At 49.9% G+C, this 24,899-nt stretch overlaps 1 protein-coding gene and 1 pseudogene across 1 annotated transcript; one reads left to right on the top strand and one right to left on the bottom strand.

The window, feature by feature from the left end:
* The window catches only part of LOC100056265 (P2X purinoceptor 6-like), a 66,556-nt pseudogene that overhangs the window by 6,538 nt on the left and 35,119 nt on the right, over positions 1-24,899 (top strand).
* LOC100056225 (cationic amino acid transporter 4) lies at positions 531-21,349 on the bottom strand. The gene is made up of 6 exons (XM_070276086.1): positions 21,101-21,349; positions 8,314-8,476; positions 5,933-6,951; positions 4,876-5,468; positions 4,515-4,623; positions 531-4,413 (listed from the first exon to the last, which is right to left on the bottom strand). The coding sequence occupies exons 2-6, from the start codon at positions 8,367-8,369 to the stop codon at positions 4,241-4,243; spliced, it is 1,950 nt and encodes a 649-aa protein (XP_070132187.1). The 5' UTR covers positions 8,370-8,476; positions 21,101-21,349; the 3' UTR covers positions 531-4,240.

Here is a 24,899-nt window from a genome sequence, read left to right as displayed (position 1 = left end):
GTCTTTGAGGACCTGGAGTTCCTGGTGGGTCTATCGGGGGCAGGGTTCCGGGAGGGATCGAGGAGAGGGTCCCGGGCCCGCGTGCTGGTGGAGCAGTGATGCGCTGTGTGCAGGGCGATGCTGTGGCATCCATGTCCACTGGGATTGTGTCCTGGATGACGGGGGGCCCCGACTGCCAGCCCAACGACTCCTTTCAGCTGCAGGAGAGGAGCTCCAACTTCTGGTGCGGCCCCACTGCCCGCCCGCTGCTCCTCAGCCAGGTCCTCCCCCACCCTCCCCGTGTGGCAGCCGGGACAGACTACAGCCTGGCTCGTCCCTCTGGACGCTCTGGTGTGTGTACGAGGGGGTCCCAGGGCAGGAGGGGGTCTCTCAGCTCCAGGTCCCCCAGCACAGGCTCCGTCCAGCCTCCCTCCTGAGCCCTTTGGCCTCCACCCCATCTGTCCCCACACCCTGCTGCAGCTGGGACCCCTCACCCCAGGCCCTCCTCCACTCCGCCCTGCCTCCAGCACCTCCCTCCATGGCACAGGGGCTTTCTTTTTACTTTTTTCTTAAGATTTTATCTAAAAAAATTACAAAAATCCACAGAAAATGTCAAAGATTAGTACTGTGAAAACCATATAACCTTTGTCTCCTTTCACCACTTTTGTTTTTGTTGTTTTTTTTCACCATTTTGCCCCATTTGCTTTCTCTCTCCCTCTCTAGAGAGGGGCTGGATATATTTAGATGTATTTCACAGGAAACTGTTGGAAAGTGAGTGGCAGATAGTCGACACTCACCCCTCTCAACGCCGTCCTGAGAACAAGGACCTTCCCCAGGTGACCGCTGTCCTCTTGTCACTCTCAGGAAATTTAACATTGGCAGATAAATCTAATATTTAGATTGCTCCAGTTGTGCCAATAATTGTCCTAAATCTTTTTATTTTCTGATTCAGGATGCACTCAAGGCTCTTGCATTGCATGTATTGCCATGTCTTTGAGTCTCCTAAGCAGACCTGTCCCATCCTTCTGCCCCCTCATGTCACCTTGTCACCCTCATGCAGACGTGCACACAGCCACCAGGCCTGGAGGTGACACCTGTGACACTGCTCGCTGGGCCCTCCTGGCCTGGCTTTGCTGGTCCCCCAGCCCTGTGCAACCATGTGGGGCTGGACCCGCCCATGCCCTGCTCCCCTCCCCTCTACACTCTCCCCGCCCTCCATCTCTGCCTAGAGCTCCTCCCTGAGCCCTGGGAATCCAGCCTGAGGGGCTCCTGGCTGGATGTCTTCCCTGGCTTCCTGGGGGAGAGTGAGTGCCCATCTCTGGACCCCACAGCCCAGGGCCTACCCCACCACCCCCACCCCCACTGCTGGTGTCTGTTTAGGGACCCTTCTGTCCACAACCTCTCAGCAGGCAGGGAGCTTCTGAGAGGCAGGTCCCAGCTTATTTGTCCCCTGTATCATCAGCAATGACACAGGGCCTCAATGTGACTGTCAACCCTGAGTAGACAGAGGCGTCTTCCCCACTCCCACATCCGGTTGTCCAGGTGCCTTTAGAGGGGGCCCAGCACCTGTCCCCACTGCTGCTGCTGCTGGGAGCTGGACACCATTGCCAGGGTGGGCCTGGCACCCACTCACTGGAGCATTCCTGAGGCCTGTAGCCTTTCTCTGCTGGATGAGAATTTTGGGCTGGTAAGAGTGGGGGCCCAACCTAGGGGAATCATGGCTAAAGCCCTGGCAGGACCAGGGCAGGGGTGGGGGATAATTCCACCCTTCAGCTCCCAGGCAGGCTGTCCCTCCCCCAGCTCCAGCCTCGGCAGGTGCTGCCTGGGGACCACAGAAGCCAGTTTTGTGTAGAGACTGCAGGGAACAGACACAGGGCGCTGGTCCAGTGGGGCTCCGGCTGGGGCTGGGGCTGGAGACGCTCTTCCAGGCTCCGTCTCCAGTGTTCCCAGCAGCTCCCCGCTCACCGCTCACCAGCTGTCCACCATGCTGGCTGTGGTCGCCTCTGACCCTGCCCGCCTCCCAGCCCTCCTCCCCCTGCCGGCACCCCCCTCACAGGGAGACCCGCTGCCCTCTGAGCTGCCCTGCACTGGGGTCTGTGCAGCCAGAGTCCAAGGCCAGGGAGAAGGCAGCCTGACAAGAGTAGCTGTGGCAGCTGCTCTGTGCTGGGTTCCCAGGGTAGTGCCCCTCCCAGCTCTGGGCCTCATCCATGGAGTGAGGAGTGTAGTCAGCAGATGCTCCAACCCCCTAGGACCCCAGGCAAGGGCACAGGACCCCTTGGGCCCCTACCTGCTCAGCTGATGAGCACCAGCCCCTTCCTGGTGGCAGCCCATGGGTTGTGGAGGGCTGGGATGGGGAGGTGGGTAGAGGGGCTGTTGGTGGGCATGGGGTCCTTTGAGACCTTCTATATATCTGCTTGGTGGCCCTAGCCCAACACCTTGGGACCTGCTCACCGGGCTCCTGGGAGGCATGGGGTGGGGGCTGTATATCTGGACACATGTCATTGCTGCCCAAGGTCACACTTGAGAACATGTCTGGGCAGCTGCCCACCCAGCCTGAGGCAACTGCACGAGGATCATGCTCTGACCAAGACCCCAGGTGGAGCCCAGGGGCTGGAGAGAATGTCCCTAACAGAGGACATGGAGCCCCCAGCAGGCTGGCCTGGTTCAGGTTCTGGAATCCCCCTGGGGGCCTGAGTCCTGCCTGCTGGAGAATTTCCCCATGTCCTGGGCCCACGGTCAAGAGGGGAGGGACGGGGCTGCAGGAGCCAAGCCCTCTCTGGGTCCCAGGGAGGGGCAGGGTTTGGGGTACCCACCCCAGGGAGATAAGGGGCTGCCTCCTCATGGGTCACTGGTGAGCAGGGCCGTGCTGGCAGCTTGTGGGTGGAGCGACATGGGCCAGGCTGGGCAGCATCTGGAATCATCTGGCACCTGGAGCCTCAGCAAAGCCTTGGGGTCCCTGCTGCCTCTCACCCCCAGAGTAGTGTCCATGGGAGGTGGGTTCAGAAGGGCCGAGGTGAGAGGTCACGGCCCTGAGGCCTGGTTATTGGAGCGGGGTCACGTGTCCCTGGTTGTCCTTGGGGCCCAGAGAAAGTGATGTTGAGGCTGCAGAGAGTTGAGGAGTAAAGCTGCCAAAGCCAGAGGCTTCCTGTGTGGTCCTCACAGGCAGGAACATGGATGGGGAGGCATCTATGGTAGATGGAGTGTGGCCTTGGGGAGACCATTGCGGGTGCATGGGGACCCGCAAGGCCCAGGTCACAGCCACCAGGTGGGCTGAAGGTCCCTGGAGCAGGTCCAGGCGCCTGTGCACCCACCTGCCCACGTGTGTCCCATCCTGAGCCTTTGTCACAGACCTGAGGGGGTGGCAGGGAGAGAGGCCACTGGAAGCTGCGGGCAGCCCTGGGCTGGGAAACAGCTGCTGCCTCAGTCTGCAAGTGGGTGCATGCCCAGGGGACCATGTGGGCCATGTGGGCCATGTGGGCCTGTACCTGAGAGACGTGCGTGCCCGGGCAGGGAACATCTCCATCTGGGGCAGGCCTCAAGACATGCCCTGCTCTCTTGGAGCCCTGGGAAACCAAGGGAACCGCAGAACTCCACTGCCTTTTCTAGGTGGCCTCCGGGGGTCCAGGCTCTGCTCTATGAAACCCCTCAGGGGACATGTGGGGGAGCCTGGGAGGGAGTATGACTCTGCCCTGTCAGGGACCCCTCTGTGTCTGGTGTGTGTAGCTCCCCTCTGAGCTGGGCAGAGGGCACTGGCCTGAGTGCAGGACCCCAGGACCTAGGCCTGGCTGTGACCCTGACTCAGGCTTATCCCTGGGCTACAACTTCCCCCTTAGAGAACCTCAACACCTTTGCTGTGGGTTGGGGACAACAGTCTGGTTCCCGGGGGCAGACGAGAACTTATTGACACAAAGAAAGACACAGTGGGCACGGCAACAGCCCCCATGGCTGGCCGAGCAGTTATTACTGTGGGTCCCTGGGACTCAAGGCTCTTCCCTGCCCACCCTACTCCATCTGCCCAGGTAGCTGGACTTGGTCATAAACTGGAAGGCTCTGGGCAGAGTCCACCACACCAGCGCTGGCCACAGCCCACTCCCAAAGACTCGAAGCTCGGCACCTGGGCTAAGGTCCTGAGGTCCTGAGGACACCCTGGCATGAGCAGGTCTGCAAACATGAACTAGCCTGGATAGAAGAGGCTGCCAGAACCTCTGGCCTCCTGAGGAGGTAGGGGAGGGAGGGTGGGCAGGCAGGTCCCCAAAGGTCCTTAAGGACTGGCGGGTTGCTCCATGTGGCCGGGCTCTTGGGCTGGTGCCTGTCTTGGGGGTTGCACGGCTGACACCATCTCCTCCAGGCTGCCGTGTGGGGCAGTCACCTCTGACTGTTCCCACTGGTTCTCCCTGCTGTGCCTGATGCCATAGCCAAAATACACCACGAGTCCTGCAAGGGTGGCACAAGCCTGAGGGGCAGGTCTCAGGCCTGCTTCCCTGCGTACCCTCCCCCTGCAGTCCCCTGTGGGTCCCAGCTGGGCCCCCACTCACCCATCAGCAGCCAGATGGAGAAGCACAGCCAGGTCAGGTAGCTCAGGTGCAGCATGAGGAAGATGTTGAGGAGGATGCTCAGGGCGGGGGTCAGGGGCACCATGGGAACCTGGGGGGACAAGGACAGGGCTGGGCTGCAGGGAAGGGCTGCTGGCCCAGGGCCTGTTTTCTCGGGAGTCCAGAGACATTCTCCACCTCTGGAGATTCCGGAGACAAGGGCCCCCCCGCCATGCAGAGAGAGGGGTGTGGGGCACTGGCCTCCCCCGCCCTGCAGCCCTGGTGCATCCTGCCACGGCAGAGGAGGAAGGGGCGAAGGGAGCTGGCTGGGCTGAGAGCGGTGGGTGCTGGCTGGAGGAAGTACCTGAAAGGTGTCCTGCCAGCACTGTTGCTGGTGGGCCCCCAGGACGAGGAGACTGAGCAGAAAGGTGATGGAGCTGAGCAGGAGCAGCAGGGTGTAGCCCCAGGGCGGGAGGTGCAGGGCCGAGTCCCCGAAGACCAGCACGCAGCCCAGGGTGATGGCTGAGGCCACCAGGACACTGAGGGCCCAAGCCACAGTGGCTCCGGGTCTGCACCCATCCAGGAAGCCGAGGTAGGGCCTCAGTGCTGGTCGCAGCTGCCCGGGCTCAAGGGCTGAGGCCTGCTGTGTGTCCACAGGGTTGACTGGGTCCTGAGAACTGGATGGAGGGGCCTTTCGGAAGCGCAGCAGGATAACGCTGGCAGCGACAAAAGTGTAGGTCAGCAGTGCACTGATGCAGTGCAACTGCACCAGTGCCTCTTGGTCTTGCAGCACTGCCAGGAAAGCCATGAGGACCCCGAGCACCAGAACGCCTACAATGGGCACCTGGGTCCGGGGATGCATGCGGGTGAACACCTGGAAGAAGAGCCCGTCGGCAGCCAAAACACAGACCATACGTGGCAGGGCAAGGAGGTTGCTGATCAGGACATTGTTCATGGCTGTGGCAGAGGGTGGGAGACTGGTTAGCATGGTGGACCGGCCCTCCAGGGGACACTGCTGGGGGCCAAGACATGGGTGACCCCTTGGGAACATGGCTATGAGTTTGATTTCTCAGAGTGAGCCTAAGTGTATGTGGGTGCTGGATTGTTCCCCCTCACCACCCAGGAATGGGACACCCCAGTTTAGGTGACAGACCCACTGGAGAATATGATGAGGGCTGAGTCCCTCTGCCTGGAAGGATCTGGAAGCACGTGCCCAGAACTGACATTCTGTGTGCAACTGGGAGGGGCAGTGAGTAGGTCCCTCCCAACAAGCCCGGGTGGAGAGTCTAATCATTAGCACCTTTCCTGGGACCATGATGCAACTGGGAGCACAGGCCCAGATGGAGATGTGTTCCCTGGAGGCTTAGAGCAAGGCCCCACCACCCTGTTCCCTCCCCAGTTTGCCTGGCAGCTCCCCTTACCAGAAACAGATTCCATCACCACAGTGAAGCCTGTCCAGCTATAGCCCCGCTTGTAGAAGGCATCAGCGAGCGCCCAGTCAGGGTCCAGGCTGTGCCAGGGCACCAGGAGGGTGAGCACAGTGGAGACAAGGATGTTAGCACCAGCCACCAGGCCAAGAGAGATGGCGATGGCCATGGGCATGGCTCGCTTTGGGTCCCAGGCCTCCTCGCTGGAGGCAGCAACAATATCAAAGCCCACAAAGGCATAGAAGCAGGTGGCGGCACCTTTCATGATGCCAGAGAAGCCAAAGGGTGCAAAGCCGCCCTCCTCAGGGCTCCAGTTGTGCGGGTCGGCCAGGAGAAACCCCAGGATTATGATGAAGAGAATGACGACCAGGCTGATGGCAAGGAAGATGGGGTTGAGCCAAGAAGAGAGGTGGTGTGTGCGTGAGACAAATATGGAGGCTAAAATTATGAGAACAGCAGCCAGGAAGTCTGGGTACCGGGCCAAGAAAGGCACCTGCCAGATGCCCACATGTGCCTCAGTGAAACTGCGGATGCGGTGGCTGAAGATGGCGTCCAAGTAGCCGCTGCAGAGACGTGCCACAGCAGCTCCACCATGGAGTTGCTTGAGGATTATGTTCCAGGCAATGAAGAAGGCCCACAGCTCACCCATGGACGCATAGGTGAACAGGTAGGCAGAGCCCGCACGGGGCACATGCACTGCAATTTCTGTGTAGCATAGGGCTGCCATCAGGGAGGCCAGGGCAGCCACAACAAAAGACATGAGTCCTGCAGGGCCAGCCATCTCCTTGGCTACAGTGCCTGTGAGCACGTAAAGGCCCGAGCCCACCGTGGCACCCACACCCAGCAGAGTCAGGTCCAGCGTGGTCAGGCAGAGCTGCAGCGATGTCTTCCTGGTGGACTCCAGTGTCTTCAGCCGGTTCAGCTTCTGGCAGAAGCGTGCCAGGCTGGTGGTGCTGGGCAGTCCCCGGGCCATGGTGGGTGGCTGAGATGAGCACCAAGCCAGATGCTGGCACCTACAAGAGCCAGAGGGGAGTGAGAGGCTGCCCTGGGTGCTGACCAGACTTCAGTCCTTGCTCTGACCTTGCCCTGGGGACCCAAGCCTGGAACCACTGGCAGCTGCAGGGCTGGATGAGGCAGGCTCAGGGCCTGGCAGCAGGGTGGGCAGGAGGCCACAGGGAAGTGTGGGGATCCTTTCAGCCTGCCTCCAGGGCAAAGGAGGGAGCCTGATGGAGCTAGACTTCAGCATGTTTGGGAGGGGCCCTAAGCCTGGGGAGAGGCAGCCCCAGAGAGCCAAGATAGGAACCGCTCCAGTGGTCTGGGATCTGAGAGCAGGGTGGAAACCCAAGGCTTCCCCAGAGCTGGGCCAGGCCTTTAGGACCCTGAACAGGAATGACTCTGGCCCTGGGCTACACCCAGGTGGCCACCTGTCCTCATACAGCAGTTTTCATCCCAGCATAACTCTCCCTGCTGGGCTGGTGTATCAGAGGGAGAGGGGGTACCCCGGGCCCTGTGCCTGACACCAAGGACCCATGCCCAGCCCCGATGTTGAGCCACACCACTGCCCAGCCACCTCCAGAGCCGGTTTCACTGTGCCCCTCTACCCAGGTACCAGAGCGTTCGACTCCTCTCTTGACTTGCTGTGACTTACCTGCTTCTCTGTGCCCGTCCCACCCCAGGGTGCCAGAACCAGCACTGGGCCCTGCCTCGTGGTCACACAGACACTCAGTCCACCCTGCCCACACCTCACACGGTCAAGGCCAGAGCTTCCCAGGTTCTGGGGAAGCCCTATGACTGTGCTGGGTTCACTGATGAGGTAGCCCAGGCCACCAGGTAAGTGACCAGCACAGGTCATGGAGGTGGCCTCAGGAGGTGTGTGGAGGCTAAGGTCCAGGTCTTGGTGGGGTCTGGAGCCCACCCTCTTTCCACTGCTGCAGACACCCGCCTTGATCCCTCATCCCAACACACGGACTCCACCAGCTGGGCACCATTCAGGCCCCTCGACCCTGGGAGGTGTGGGGGCTGCGGGAGTCAGGCAACAGGCTGGGTAAGATGAGGGTCTGAATGTGGCTTGGAGGCCCTGGGCAGTCCCTGACCTCTGGCACAATGGGATGGCAGTAAGCCACCCTCACCCACTGACGAGGGAGCGCCCGGCTGTGGGGAGTGTTCTGTGAATTGACAGAACTCGTGCTGGCTGTTCTGACCTTCCAGCTACAGAGAGTGTCCTGAAAGGAGACAAGCAGACCCCTGGGGATGACTTCCAGCCCTCCAGCTTGGGGCACCCCTAGGGCCCCTCAGACCCCAGTGGCAGCCCCTTCCAGCCCAGGAGCACCTGTCAAGCCTGGAGGACCCTGGGGGACCCTAACAGCAGCTCTCACCTGTGGATATCTGTGAGAGGTGTTGTGGACTGAGCATCTGCTCCATGCCAGTACATGCATCACAGGGACACATCACATGTCTCATCACATGACCAACACAAACCCCCTCAGGCTTATTTATTCCTGGAGCTGAGGGGTCTTTGTCCTTCCGCTCTTCCCACTCCTTTGAAAGTGGAAAAATTGGTGTCACAGGGTGTGAACTTGCTTACAGCAAAATGAGGACAATACATCCAAGAAAAGGAAAACCGAAACAGTCATCCTCTTCTCACAGAACTCTTTCCATGTTGTCAGGTTTCTATGTGGTTTGTGGGATAGGACGTTAGGGGCACCTGCAGGCTGTCTGGCTCAGTGGGATGATGACAGGGTGGTGGACTCCCAGGCAAGATGGCACCACTTGGAGCACTCTGCCTTAGCCAGCCTCTTGCTCCCTTCTGGTATGTGGCTGACATTGTCTTGAGGAACTTCTCAGATGGGCTCCCACTTCCTGCAGGGGTGACCCCTCCCGCACCTCGCTACTTGTGGCCTAAACATAACTGAGCAGAGTTCCTTGTTCTGAAATGCCTTCACAGAAACCCAGAAAAGTGCATTTCCAACCAAGAGGCCTGGGCAGTTGCGTAACAGGAGCTCCCCCAAGGCCTGACCGACGGCCACCTGAGAGCTGGTGTGCAGGGTTTCAGAGCACTGACTTTTCATCCACCCAGAGAGGGGCTCTCACCACACCACCTTCACAGCCAACAGATCCAATGCATATTCATGGCCAAACATGGTTGATGCAGTAAACTAAATTTCCAGGGATATGGCTGGGCCAAGTGCTGGACCCCAGCGAGCAAGGCAGTTACACAGAGCAACACATGGAGATGCAGTGAAGAGAAAGCACCAAAAATACAGGAAGAAGAGAGAACACTTCCCATCTCATCCTACACAGCCAGGAGCACCCTGACACCAAATCCAACAAAGACATTATGAGAAAAGAAAATTACAGATCAATATCTTTTATGAATATAGATGCAGAATTGCTCAACTGAATACTAGCAAATCGAATCCAGCAACATATAAAAATGGCCAAGCGGGATTTATCCCAGGAATGCAAGATTGATTTAACATCTGAAAGTCAATCAATGGAATATGTCATACTAACACAATAAAGGACAAAAACCACTTGATTGTCTCAACAGACACAGAAAAAAACAGTCAACAAACCTGGACTAGAAGGGACCGCCCTCAAACTGACGAAGACCATCCACGAAAACCCCTCGGCTGCTGTGCTCAGTGGAGAGAGACTGAAAGCTTTTCCTTTGCTCAGTAACAACATCGGGAGGTCCTCTCACCACTTGTATCCAACATTTCACTGGGGGATCTGGCCATGGCAATTAGGTGAGAACATGAGATAAAAGGAATCCAGATTGGAAAGGGAGGAGTAAAACTATCTGTAACCACAGATGACATGATCTGATGTAGAGAAAACCCTAAGGAATCCACATAAAAAATATTACAACTGATAAACCAGTTCAGCAAAGGTGCAGGACACAAGATCAATATGCAATAATCATTTGTATTTCTGTACACGAGCAATGAACTGTCCGGAAATGAAATTAAGACAACAATTCTGCCTGCATTGCATCAAAAAGAATAAGCTCGGGGGCTGGCCCGGTGGCGCAGTGGTTAAGTGCGCACGTTCCACTTCGGCGGCCTGGGATTCGCCGGTTCGGATCCTGGGTGCAGATACGGCACCGCTTGGCAAGCCATGCTGTGGTAGGTGTCCCACATAGAAAGTGGAGGAAGATGGGCACGGATGTTAGCTCAGGGCCAGGCCTCCTCAGCCAAAAGAGGAGGATTGGCAGCAGATGTTAGCTCAGGGCTAATCTTCTTCCAAAAAAAAAAAAAGAATAAGTTCATGTATAGGCATACTTAGAATACATTTCAAAAAAGAACTGCAAAACTTGTACACTGAAAACTATTAAACAACACTGAAAAAAATTAAAGAAGACCTAAATAAGTGGAAAGACTTCCCACATTCATGGACTGGAAAACTTAAAATTGTAAAGATGACAATACTTCCCGAAATGGTCTGCAGATTCAGTGAAATCCTTATCAAAATATCAAAAGCTTGTTTTGCAGAAATTGTCAAGTTGATCCTAAAATTCATGTGGAGGTGCAAGGGACCCAGAAGAACCAACAGAATTTTGACAAAGAGCGAAGCTGGAGGACTTACATGTTCTGATGTCTCAACTGACTACAAAGCTACAGGAATCAAGACAGTGTGTTACTGACATAAGGAGAGACATAGATCAATGGAATAGATTTGAAAGTCCAAAAACATGGGAAAATAATTTTAAAAAATTTATGACCAATTTAAGTTTATGGCCAATTGAATTTTAAAAAGTAGACCATTTTATAGAGCAGTTTTAGGTTCACAACAAAATTGAGCACAAGTGGAGTTCTCATATACCTGCAGGGCCTACACAGGCACAGCCTCCCCCACTGTCAACATCCCCCACCAGATCGGTATTTCTTATAACTGATGAATCTGCATTGACACGTCATTATCACCTACAGTCCATGATTTACATTAGGGCTCACTCTTGGTGTTGGACATTTCATGGGTTTGACAAATGTATAACGACGTGTGCGCACTATTACAGTAAGCCCTAAAAATCCTCTGTGTTTCACCTACTCATCCCTCCTCCCCACCAACCCCTGGCAACCACTGATCTTCTCACTGTCTCCACAGTTTGGCCTTTCCAGAAGGTCATAGAGTTATAATCGAATCACACAGCATGTAGCCTTTTCAGGTTGGCCTTTTTCACTTAGTAATATGCATTTAATGTTGTCTTATGTCTTCTCATGGCTTGATAGCTCCTTTCATTTTAGCACTGAGTAATATTTCTTGTCTGGATGGACCACAGTTTATTTATCCATTCACCTAGTGAAGGACATCCTGGTTGCTGCCAAGTTCTGGCGATTATGAATAAAGCTGCTGTAAACATCCATGTACAGGTTTTTGTGTGGACAGAAGTTTTCAACTCGTTTGGGTAAATAGCAAGGAGTCTGGTTGCTTTATGGCATGGTAAAATTATATTTAGTTTTGTAGGAAACTGCCAAACTGTCTTCCAAACTTGCTTGGCCATATTGCATTCCCACCAGCAACAAATGAGCGTTCCTGTTGCTCTGCATCCTCAGCAACATTTGCTGTTGTCAGTGTATTGGATTTCTGCCATTCTAACAGCTGGGTAGTGGCATCTCATTGTTGTTTTAATTTGTAAATCACTAATGACACTGGATGTGGAGCATCTTGTCATATGCTTATGTGCAAACTGTGCATCTTCTTTGGTGAGGTGTCTGCTCAGATCTTTTGCCCATTTTTAGTTAGCTTCTTGGCTTCCTTGTCATTGATTTTTAAGAGTTCTTTCTAGATTACGGATAACAATCCTTTATCAGATATACTTTTACAAATATTTTCCCCTAGTCTATACCTCGTCTTCTCATTCTCTTGGTGTCCAATTCCTTTTTGACAAGAGATCCAAACAATTCAATGAGGGAAACAGTCTTCTCAACACACTGCAACAACTGGATCTCCACATGCAAATGAATGAAGTCAGACTCCTACCTCACACCACATGCAAAAATTAACTCTGAATGGATCAGAGACGTAAACCTAGGAGCTGAAACTACGCAGGCAGACCCTGGAGATTTTGCAGGTTCAGTTCCAGACCACCACAATAAAATGAATGTCACATAAGTGAGTTACACAAATTTTTTGGTTTCCTAGTGCATATAAAAGTTATGTTTACAATACACTGTAGTCTATTAAGTGTGTACTAGCATTATGCCTAAAAAAAGAATGTACGTACATTAATTAAAACTATGTTATTGCTAAATAATGCTAACCATCATCTGAGCCTTCAGCGAGTAAAAGAAATCTTTTTGCTGGTGGAGGGTCTTGCCTCGATGTTGAGGGCTGCTGACTGATCAGGGTGGTGGTTGCTGAAGGTTGGGGTGGCTGCAGCTGTTTCTTAAAATGACAACAATGAAGTTTGCCACGTCGATTGACTCTTCCTTTCATGAATGATTTCTCTGTAACATGTGACATGATGCTGTTTGACAGCATTTTACCCACAGTAGAACGTCTTTCAAAATTGGAGTCAGTCCTCTCAAACCCTGTCACTGCTTTATCAACTAAGTTTATGTCATATTGTAAATCCTTTGTTGTCATTTCAATAATCTTCACAGCATCTTCAGCAGGAGTAGATTCCGTCACAAGAAACCACTTCCTTTGCTCATCCATAAGAAGCAACTCCTCATCTGTTAAAGTTTTATCATGAGATGGCAGCAATTCAACCACATCTTTGGGTTCCACTTCTAATTCTAGTTCTGTTTTTTTCCTGCTTTTTTCTCCCCAAATCCCCCCAGTACATAGTTGTATATTTTTAGTTATGGGTCCTTTTAGCTGTGGCACGTGGGACGCCACCTCAACCTGGCCTAATGAGAGGTGCCTTGTCCGTGCCCAGGATCTGAACCCTGGGCCGCCAAAGCAGAGTGCGTGAACTTAACCACTCAGCCACAGGGTCGGCCCCTAATTCTAGTTCTAATTCTAGTTCTCTTGCTATTCCCACCACATCTGCAGTTACTTCCACCACTGAAGTCTTGAACCCCTCAAAGTCTTCCATGGGTTTTGGGATCAACTTCTTCCAAATTCCTGTTAATGTTGATATTTTGACCTCTTCCTATGAATCATGAATGTTCTTACTGGTATCTAGAATGATGAACCATTTCCAGAAGGTTTTCAATTTAGTTTGCCCAGATCCATCTGAGGAATCACTATGTATGGCAGCTAGAGCCTTACGAAATGTGTTTCTTAAATAAGACTTGAAAGTCAAAATTACTTCTAGATCCCTCATCAAAATGACTGCCCAGATCCTCCAGAAGGTATGTTGTGTTAGCAGGCAGGAAAACAACATCAATCTCTTTTTGCTTGAGGAAGATTGTCCCTGAGCTAACATCTGTGCCAATCCCTCTCTATTTTGTATGTGCAGTGCTGCCACACTATGGTTTGATGAGTGGTGTGTATGTCCACACCCAGGATCTGAAACCACAAACCCGGGGCTGGCCAAGTAGAGTATGCAAACTTAACAACTACGCCACCAGGCCGGCTCCTATAAACAGTAATACTTTGAAAAGAATCTCTCTCTCTCTCTCTCTTTTTTTTTTTTTTTTAGCAGTGTGTATCAACAGGGGGCATAACATATTCAGTAAGCCATGTTGTAAACAGATGTGCTGTCATCTAGGCTTTCTTGCTCCATTTATGGAGCACAGGCAGAGTAGATTCAGCATAATTCTTAAGGGCCCTGGGTTTTCAGAATGGCAAAGGAGCATTGGCTTCAACTTCAAGTCACCAGCTGCATTAGCTCCTAACAAGGAGTCAGCCTGTCCTTTGAAGCTTTGAAGGCAGGCATTGACTTCTCCTCTCTAGCTAGGAAAGTCCTAGATGGCATCTTCTTCCAATATAAGGCTGTTTCATCTACACTGAAAATCTGTGGTTTAGAGTAGCCACCTTCATTAATGATCTCAGCTGGATCTTCTGGAGAACTTGCTGCAGCTTCTAGATCAGCACTTGCTGCTTCACCGTGCACTTTTACGTTATGAAGATGGCTTCTTCTCTTAAATCTCATGAACCAGCCTCTGCTAGCTTCAACCTTTTCTTCTGCAGCTTCCTCACCTCTCTCAGCCTTCATAGAGTGGAAGAGAGTTAGGGCCTTGCTCTGGATTAGGCTTTGGCTTAAGGGAATGTTGTGGCTGGTTGGATCTATCCAGACCACTAACACTTTCTCCACATCAGCAATAAGACTGTTTCACTTTCTTATCATTCGTGTGTTCACTGGAGCAGCACTTCTAATTTCCTCCCAGAACTTTTCCCTTGCATTCACAGCTTGGCTAACTGCTTCGTGCAAGAGGCCTAGATTTTGGCCTATCCAGACTTTTGACACGCCTTCCCCCATAAGCTTAAGTATATCTAGCTTTTGATTTCAAGTGACAGATGTGCAACTCTTCCTTTCACTTGAACAGTTAGAGGCCACCATAAGGTTATTAATTGGCCTCATTTCAATATTGTTGCATCTCAGGGAATAGGGAGGCCTGAGGAGAGGGAGAGAGATGGGGGAATGGCCAGCCAGTGGAGGAGTCAGAACACACACAACATTTATCGGTTAAGCCTGCTGTGTCGCAGGGGCACAGTTCATGGCAACCATTACAATACTAACATCAAGATTGCTGATCACAGATCACTATATCAAATTAATAATAATGAAAAAGTTTGAAGCATTTGGAGAATTACTAAAATGCGACACAAGGACACAAAGTGAGCAAATGTTGTTGGGAAAATTGTGCAGATAGGCTTGCTTGGTGCGGGGCTGCCATAACACTTGACAGGGTTCAGGGCAGGCTACCCCAAGATGTGCCACTCTGCTATGTGGATTATTTCAAGCTGAAGACAATCAAGGTTTAGAAGACTCTGGTAGAACATTTGACCCCCCCCAAAACTGCATAAAAGAATTTAAGAGAGAAGGGCCTGTCCCAGGAGGAGCTCTTACCATGGATAATTCTAGGTGTGAGGGGCAGGAAGGCATCTAGCAAGGGCCATTTTATCAAAAGATCTCTTTCGGGTCCCATTGTCTGTAGATGGGAAAATGCACACATTTGTTTATCAAATATGAGCTCTTTTAATCCTCCTGTGAATTGTCTTCTCCCCCTTTGAAGTCTCAGACCTCTGCCTCCCTCTCCTTAGTCCAGAAGGACATAACTACCTCATTTGCCTGACTGTCTTTGGAATTCTTCATGCTCATGTGAATTCCCAATGTACACATAGTAAACTTTGTTTGATTTTCTCCTGCTAACCTGCCTTACGTCATTTTTATTTATTTGACCAGCTGTAAGAACCAGAGGGGAAAGAGGAGGGGGACTCTCCCTCTTCCCCTACTGTTTTGGTGTATCCAGCAGGATCCCCAATGGCTGTCAAGCTGCCCTCTCTGGCTGGAAGGACTGCTTCCTCCCTAGGATGGTGGCAGAGGAGGAGATCCTGGGTTACCTGACAAAGGCCGGCACGAGATAAGATTCTGACCACGTCAGCCTCCCAGAATCTCTATCTGCCGGGTCTGGTGGAAGCAAGTGGTGAGAATATCTTTCTCTCTTTCTGAATTTGGAGTGGCAGGAGAAAATATTTGAGAAACTACTTTCCTGTGCTTCTTAGTGACTCTGGTAAATTTGGCGGAGTACTCTTGGCTTTACTGATCCTTTTCCACCCAGAGATTATCATTGCTTTTTTTCTTTTTTTTTTTGTCTCTATCTTTCATGTCATATGTCATAAGAAGGAAACACAATAGGATAGTCTGGCCCCGCAGGCTGGTGAGTTTTCAGTCTCACCACACCGGTGTCTATTGAGATAAACTTTGCTGTGGGTTCATATTCACATGAAGCAAAAGATGTTGCTAAGGGATATCTTGGAAGCCAAGAGGCCACAATATTGCTGGGCATGGGTCGAGTAGTTAAGAGCCATTGGGGGCTCACTGCCTCAAGAAAATCCCATGATAGGGTAAGTTGGTCATGGAACAGGGAAAATGACAACAGGTCCCCTGTCAACCTCAAAGAGAATTTTATGTGTGTAAAACACACACAATCCTCAACACTATGGCACATCTTTCCTAGGGGTTTGTTTGGCTCCAGGAGACCCAAGGCATAGATAAAGCTGGGTCTTTATCTGTCTTTTGATTCAGCATATAAGAAAAAAACTGGAAGAGGTTTTTCCTCCCATCTTGCTCTATGTCCTGACAACTTGGCTTTTTGACCAGTGAGAAGATTCTCCTTGGTCTCCACCATCTGGAAGGTGAATTTTCCAGAGTGCACCTTGGTGGCCAAATAGGCTAGATTCTGAGCACTCTCTGTCTGGCTGTGCCAAGCTCTCAGGGGAGTTTGTCATAAAGGGTCCAGTCCATAAAGGGCCTTTGTCATCTCAACCTTCCATATTCGTTAGTCCTGGAAAAATCCCATTCCAGTAGTGCCTGCCCAGTGTCACAGATTAGAGGGTCTGTGACTGGAGGTGCCCCATGCACTTGTGGGAGACCGGAGACACCATTTTCACTACACCACCTTTACCACCTGTGCACTGAAGGTTTTTACTCTCTCTGACTACTTTGGGGAGTGAACGCTTTGGATCATCAGGGCTACATCCTCTGTACCATCCCCAGGGATGCCTCTGTGTCCATGGTAAAGATTTATTCTAAACCTGGAAAGTTACCTCCAGGCCTTTCCTTAAAAAGGCTCATTGGATTGAGTCACTATTGGAATAAATATACAAATGGAGACCCTCCTCATCAATGGCCAGACGATGGGTCTTTTAAATTGGAAAAAGTTCATATTTGAAAACCATTTGAGAGCCCTCTCATCACAAGCAGCTGCCTTACTGGTATTTATGAGAAGATCAAATTGAAAAGAAAACCCCCCAAAATATAACGGATACCCTTAGAGAATCTCTTAATAAAATGAAAGACCAGAAGTCAGACTTAGGACAAAGAATAAGAAGCAAATTTAATGAAAATTTCCCTTCTCCTCCCTCCTATACACCCTATATGCCCAACTCCGTGTCTCTGACTCCCCAGAAGATCTCTTGGATCTCTGGGCCCCTGGTTTCCAATCCTCCTCTCAAGACTTAGCTCCTCAGTCAGTTCGATCTCCACCCAATTTTTAAACCTGCCTCTATCCCTGACTGATATTGTTAACTCTCGGGCAAATGCCCCACAATATGAAAAGACAATTGGATACAAGAGGGTGCCAAACAATGATCACGTGGGTTAGACACTGGGCCAAGGGGCTTCCGATAGCTCCTTTTCCTTTGACTTTTTGGCTTGCACTTATCTCCCTCCAAATGGGACATATGCACAGATGGGGGATAGTTAAGGAACTAAAAGACAATTGGTATTCCCTGGCATCCACAAAATTTCTGATCCAGTTATTTCCCTGTGCACCACTTGCCAACCTCACCAAGTTTCTGGAGACATCAGTGTACCCCAGGAAGTCCTCCCAGGCCCACACTGCCCTGTGCGGTGCTCCAAATGGGCTTTACAGCCTTGCCCCAGCTTTAGGCTGTTCTCACTGTTTGGTCATCGTCTGCATGGTTAGTGGAGGCACTGAGTGCTATCCGACTAGATGTGCAGAGGCCACAACAGTGGGACAGAAATTAACAACTGCAGCTGTTCCTTGTTCCGGCTTCCTTTACGGATTGAAGCAGAGCGAGGAGCTCCCTGTACAGCAGAGGTAACCACGTGCTTGAAGAAACTCTGGGGCACTCATTAAAATTTCACACCCCACATCATCCTCAATCATCAGGGCAAGTGGAACACAAAAATCTAGACACCGAAAGGACTTCAGGAAGCTCTGTCAAGAAACTGGACTTAAATGGTCAGAAGCTCTGTCATTGGTCCTTATAAAGATCCGAAATACTCCAAATAGGAGACATGGATTAACTCCTTTTGAAATAGTTTGTGGTTGCCTGATGCCTACTGGCACCTCTAAACCTTCCATTCCTGGATTAAGTGAATTTTATGGGAACTTAAGTGAAAAAATTTGATGCTATGACTAGCTATAGACAAAAATTAACTAGTCTCCTTGAAGCATATCATCAACAGGTAAAAGAGGCATGGCCCCCACCTTGTGACAAGCCTTGCCATCCCTGTGGACCAGGAGATTGGGTGTCCATCCAGTCCTTTAGAAGAAAATATGAGTGGTCACCTTGCTTGGGAGGACATTATGAAGTCCTACTGACCACCGACACTGCCTTAAAAATAAAGGAAAAATCTTCCTGGATCCATGAAAGCCACACCAAAGTAGACCCAGAACATCGCTCTCAGGACAACTGAGAGACAGTTCCTACAGGTGACCTTAAACTAAGGATTTCTAGGCCCCAGTAGCAGTTGACCTCGCAAAGTAGACAGCTTCCCCCAAGATCATGGATGAAGGAAACTCGCTTTCACCTAGTTTTCCCCCTTGCTTTTAAAACTCCCTACACACACACACACACACACACACACACACACACCCCTTTTCTTATTTATTTATTTTTTTTAAAGATTTTATTATTTCCTTTTTCTCCCCAAAGCCCCCCGGTACATAGTTCTTCGTTGTGGGTTCTTCTAGTTGTGGCATGTGGGACGCTGCCTCAGCGTGGTCTGATGAGCAGTGCCATGTCCGCGCCCAGGATTCGAACCAACGAAACACTGGGCCGCCTGCAGCGGAGCGCGCGAACTTAACCACTCGGCCACGGGGCCAGCCCCCCCTTTTCTTATTAATGAATACATATATTCCTTTTAGTCATTTACTCCAAAAGCCGACTAGAGAGCACTGGTCTCTATCTGTCCACTCCCCACCTCTAAGTTTCCACTATGCACTCTTTTCCAATCTGTGTCTTGCTCTCACTAACCCTCTCTTTCTCACTAGGTCGAGCACAGATCAAACACACCTTATGCCAGTTTACCAAACCCAAGCCACGCTAACTAGTCAGTCTGACTGTTGGTTATGTCGACAGCTAGAGAGCACAGAAGAACCTGAACTGGCTTCTGTTCCTGCTGATGTGAACACCTGGTGGACTAAGAATGGAAGATGGATGAACGACAGGGTATGGTGTCCACAACAAGGAAGACATCACTCTGCCTCTTCTCCTGGTGAGTCATTTGGGCCCCAGAAAACCTCTATAGAAGATCCAGGACTGTCCTTTGCCCAGATAAAGACAATAGGTGAAAATTATTCCCTTTGCACTGAAAGTAAACATGACACTGGACCTTTCCTGGGTGACACAGCAGGACAATATTGCAATCAAACTCTGTGGTTTGATTCCACAGGTGGCATCTTCAAACCTCTCAAGGAAATTGTAAGTCACTCTAACACTACTCCTTTTGGCACAAACATTTGCCAAATCACCCAATTATCTGGCTGGCTTACAAGACAACCTTGTCCAACTTGGTTATTGCAGCTGCCTGCATGGTTAAGCTGCCCAATACCATAAACTATATATGGGTGGATTCAAACTCTGAACTCACATGGTCAGGTGACAGGACCAGGCTTTACAGCTGCCCGAATCAGGCTGCAGGCCTCCTGTACCAGCCATTCTGCATCTGTTCTGCTCCCCCAGATTGACAGGAGCACATGGAAAATGGAGATGTTCAGGCACTAACAGTACCAGTGGCAAAGGTCATGGAATACTCTGGACCCTGGGAGCTACAGGCTCAGCTCTAACCTTGTCTGTAAACCATACCGGTCTTTTTATTTTATGTGGCGACAAAGCATACAAAGGGCTCCCAGCTAATTGGCCAGGATGATGTGGACTTAGATACTTGACCCCTTCTATCACCAGATACTCCACACTAAATGCCAGCCACATTGCAAGCTTGAGCTCCTTTGTTCATAAGATTGTGCCACATGAACGTGCCAGTTGAGATTATAGAGAATCCCCTTGTGTGTCACACCTCTAAGTTCTTTTCAGCATCGAGAGTCTTATTCCCCAGCTTTGGAAATTACAAGCTGTAAAAGGCGATCTGAAATCTCTCCATGGTGATGGAACAAGAGTTCAACAGCACCACGCAAACTTTGAAAATACTCCAGTTAGAGATTAACAGCCTAGTCTCTGTGGGCCCCCACAATCAACCTGCTCTGGACACACTGACGGCTCAGCAAGGAGGAGCTTGTGCAATCACTGGTGAAAAACGTTGCTTTTATGCGAACCAAACCAGGCAAGTGGTATCTAGCTTACATCTGTTAAAAGAGAAGATTCACATTTTCCATCAGATGAATGAGGCTCACCCATTTCATTGGACTGACTCATTCCTAGGATTGGGAACTGGCTTAATGGCACGTGAGGAGATGGGCTCCCATCCCTTCCTATCTGCTTGTTCATCTTCATTCTAATCCATGTTCTTTTCTCCCTTCCAGATTTCTTCCATTCAGCTACTAACTCATTTTCTCTCTCCACAGTCACCAGCTCAGCTTTCAATATGTGAACCTTCCAGGGAAGTGTCAGAGACGGCAATTGACGTGGCTCAGGCCAGGCCACCCCAAGATGTGCCACTCTGGTAACTGGATTATTTTGAGCTGAAGACAAGCAAGGCTCAGAACACTCTGAAAGAATATTTTACCCTCTCCCAAATTGCCTAAAAGACTTCAAGAGAGAAGGGCCTGTCCCAGGAAGGGGCTCTTACCATGGATAATTCTAGGTGTGGGGGCAGGAAGGCATCTAGCAAGGGACCTTTTACCAAAAGATCTCTTTTGGGTCCCATTGTCTACAGATGGCCGAGCAAACATTTGTTTACCAAATATGAACTCTTTTCATCTTCCTGTAAATTGCATTCTCCCCCTTTGGAGTCTCAGACCCCTATCTCCCTCTCTTTTGTCCAGAGGAACACAGATACCTCATTTTGCCTGACTGTCTTTGGAATTCTTCAGGCTTATGTGAGTTCCCATGTATGTGTAAAAACTTTAATTTTCTCCAGCTAACTTGCCTTATGTCATTTTTAATTCCTTGACCAGCCATAGGAACCACGACAGGAAAAGTAGAGAATTCTCCCTGTCCCCCTACAACTTCAATTTGTAAAAAATCTGCAAAGTACAATAAAATGAGATATGCCTTTAACACATGTTGTGACTTTGTTATATTAACATTTGTTAAGTTGAGCCCTGCGGGTATCCGATGGTGAGCCTGGGTTCAACAACAGTCCACAAAGGAATTGAAATAGAGAAGTTTGTTACTCACAGGTTCTGGAGAAGGTCCACAGGACACCTTGAGGGGCCACACCGGGAGGTGAAGGCAGAGGGCAGGCAGAGAGATGGCAGGACCTGGGGCGTATGTCCTTATTGGGGTCCGCAGGTAGGCTGCTTTGGGGTTCCCGGGCTAAGTCTGGATTGGGCAATTCAAACTAATTGAGGTTCTCGTAAGCTTTGCAGGGGTCTTATCTAAGGGACACACAGGGGGAAGGCCCTGGGAGGTGGGGAGAATGTTTCTCACAAGGGCAGTTGTGGGAGTCAGATCAGGAACTGACATTTACTCTGACTCTGCCGGTGGTTATCTAGGGTGTGCACTCTCGGGAGGGGCTGGTGTCACTTCAAGGTCCCTGCAGGCTGCTTGTCCACACAAAATGGATGCCAAGGCAGCAATGCTATGGAGCAGTTTAGTTAAACTCCCAAAAACTCTTTGATGAAAACACAGGAGTAAATCCTCACGACTGCAGATTAGGCAATTGTTTCTTTCTTTCTTTCTTTTCTTTCTTATTTTTATTGAGGTAACATTGCTTTATAACACTGTGTAGGGTTCAGGTGTATAACATTAGAATTAGACATCTGTATATACTACAGTGTGCTCACCACCAAAAGTGTAGTTTCCATCCACCACCATAAAATTGACCTCTTTACCCATTTCACTGTCCCTCAATGGTTTCTTAAATATGACATCAAATGTTCAAGCAACCTAAGAAAAATATACATAAATCGGATTTCATCAAAATAAGAACTTGTTTGCTCCAAAGGGTACGATCAAGAAAGTAAAAAGAGAATAATCCACAGGATGGGAGAAAATATTTGCAAATCATATATCTGATAACGGGATTTTGTCCAGAATTTATAAAGAACTCTTACAACTCAACAATAAAAAGATAAATAGCCCAATTTAAAAATGGACAAAGGATCTGAATAGACATTTCTGCAAAGAATATATTGTTGACATCATTAGCTGTTAGGGAAATGCAAATAAAAACTACAGTGAGACACACACCCCAGGGTGGCTACCGTCAAAAAGTCAGAGAAGAGCAAGTGTTGAAGATGATGTGGAGCGGCTGGAACCCTCACACACTGCTGACAGGAATACAAGTTGGAAGAGCTGATTTGGAAAACCACTGGGCAGTTCCTTAAAGTGCTAAACATGAAGTTACTGTATGGTCTAGTCATTCAGCCCCTAGGTATGTACCTAAGATGTGAAAACGTGTCCACACAAAAACTCGTATGTGAATATTCATAGCATCATTCTCATAGTAGCCCAAAAGTAGAAGCAATCCAAATGTCCATCAACTCATGATGGAAAAATAAAATGTGAAATATCCAGACAATGGAATAATATTTGTCCATAAGAATGAATAAAGTGGTGATACGACATGGTTGAATCTTGAGATCATTATGCTAAGTGAAAGAAGTCAGTTACAAAGACCATATATTGCGTGATGTCATTGATACGCAATGCCCAGAATAAGCAAATCCATAGAGACAGAGAGTAGATTAGTGGTGGTCAGGGGATGGGGGAGAGGGAGATGGGAAGTGACTGCTAATGGGTACAGAGGTTCTTTTTGGGGCGATGAAACTATCCTGAAATTAGATAGTGGTGATGGTTGCACAATGTGTGGCTATACTACAACCTACTGAAGTGTACATTTTCAGTTGGTGGGTATTATGGTATCTACTCTCCATTGATTACCATTGCCAAACTCTTTGTCCCTTGGATTGGCACTGCCCATAATAACTTGTTCATAAAAATTTTATTCCTAACCATAAATACACTGGCAAATTCTACCACTCAAACTTAGCTCAACAACAACGATCCCTGGATTCCCTAGAGAGGGTTGTATTGGATAATCGAACGGCACTTGATTATCTGCTGGCAGAACAGGGTGGCATCTTGCAGTAGCCAACACTTCCTGCTGTACCTGCATCAACTCTTTTGGTGAAGTTGAGTTAGAACTTGGAAAAATTATAAAAATATCACAGGGTGTCTCCAGCCCAGTGTCTTTTAATGACACCCTCTGGTTCCCTATCAGTGTTTTCAGCTGCTTCCTTCAGGCACAGGTGCTTGGATGGGACCAGGACTTCAACTATTGTTTATTATTGGAATTTTACTCTGTGTACTTGTATTTAAGCTTCTTATGCTAATACTCACTCAGATCTGCTCCAGAACGTCTACAAACACCAAGATTATGGTCGCTCAACGTGTTGAACTGATAGGTAACAGTTATTCATCTGAACCTTCAGGTAACCAGGTGAAATTCCCAGGCAAGGAAACTGCCTAAGAATCATTCCTGACCAGCTCCTTGTTGCTCAAAAGTCGCCTAACCCTTATGACACTCACTCCTTGGAATAACCATTGGGTGAAAAAATAAAACTTTCCCCCTGAAATGGTACACGACTTTCCAGGACAGGTTCATTCAGCGATGTGTGACTAAACAAATCTTGGCTGATCAGTTATGCTTTCAGAGAAAGATCTTGATCAAAAGGGGATAAATGTGAAATGTGAGATCAAATGGAGTCACTTATGTCTAAGGACTTTAAAATGGAGCTGGGAAGCCATGAAGGAAATGGGTCTTATGCATGTCCTCAGGGAGCAGAACATGAACTTCTGAACTGAGTAACAATGCAAGAAACCTGCAGCTTGTCACAGTGACAGACTTTCGCCTGCTACTGGCTAGCCTTGGTAATCAATTGTTTTTAGCCAAGATTAGCTTTCTGATGACAACTTTATCAACATTCTTTATAATACAAATCTCCCTTCTGAGCCTTTAAGTCCTTGACTTTTACTTACTAGGGGGACACTATTTGGGTTTCTACCCGAATTTGTGCTCCCTGAATTGCAATTCTCTGATCCCCAAATAAGCGCCTATCACTTTGGCTTTTTATTTTTAGGCTAACGAGGTCAAGCATTACTCCCCCTCACTCCCCTTAATCACTGAGTCTACACATCACATATGACCCAGATGTCTCTATGTCCTTCTGCCTCCTGGAGTTCCCCTTTCTGTTAGTATCCAAATGAGATTGCTCAAATCAGCTCATTCATTTTCAGGTAGTCCAGGCTCTCTCCAGTTTCTGAGATCTTTTTGTGGGGGAGGGGGAATGGGGCAAAAGAAGTTTTACATTTCACCCAAGTCAGTCCTCATTGCTATCTTTTCCTCCACTTTTGTCTGTCTCCTGCAGCTTCTGTCCTCTCTGTCCCCATGCTGTCCCCTCCCCGAGTCTGCTATTCTCCCCAGGGCCAAATTCAGCCCAAACTCCAGCATTCAAAGCCCACCAGCATGCGGCCCCATATTAGCTCTCCACAGTCATCCTCACTACACCTCACCATGAACTGGTTTCCCAGCCCTTCCTTCTTCTTGTCCTCCAGCCCTGGCAATGGCAGTCACCTCTGTCCCCACCTGCTCCAGCCCTCACCAGACGTGCACCCTCGCCCAATTCCTGTAGCCTCTCTGCCCGAGGCTGACTGACTCCTTGTACTCAACACGTTGGGCCTCCGTGGGAGCGTCCCTATCTGGTTCTCCAAACACCACTCCCTGGAAGCCCCAGCTAACCCCCTGAGCCTTCTGACCCCCAGACCCCACTCTGAAATCTGCCAGACTAAGGGGGGAGGGGGAGCTGAAGAGTTGGTCCCACTGGATCCATGGGGAGCCGGGGCTGTGTGTGGGAGGTTGTGTTGCTGAAAGCCAGCCCATTTGACCTGCCACTGAGAACATTACCCCACGCACCCATTGGCCTAGCTGTGTAGGCAGGGTAAGAAATCCACATTTTGCATCTTTTTCCTAATT

Source organism: Equus caballus, chromosome 8, assembly GCF_041296265.1.
Source record: "Equus caballus isolate H_3958 breed thoroughbred chromosome 8, TB-T2T, whole genome shotgun sequence".
Classification (NCBI taxonomy): Eukaryota; Metazoa; Chordata; class Mammalia; order Perissodactyla; family Equidae; genus Equus; species Equus caballus.
The sequence above is the reverse complement of the archived record's forward strand: the minus strand, read 5'-3'. Positions and strand labels throughout refer to the sequence as shown.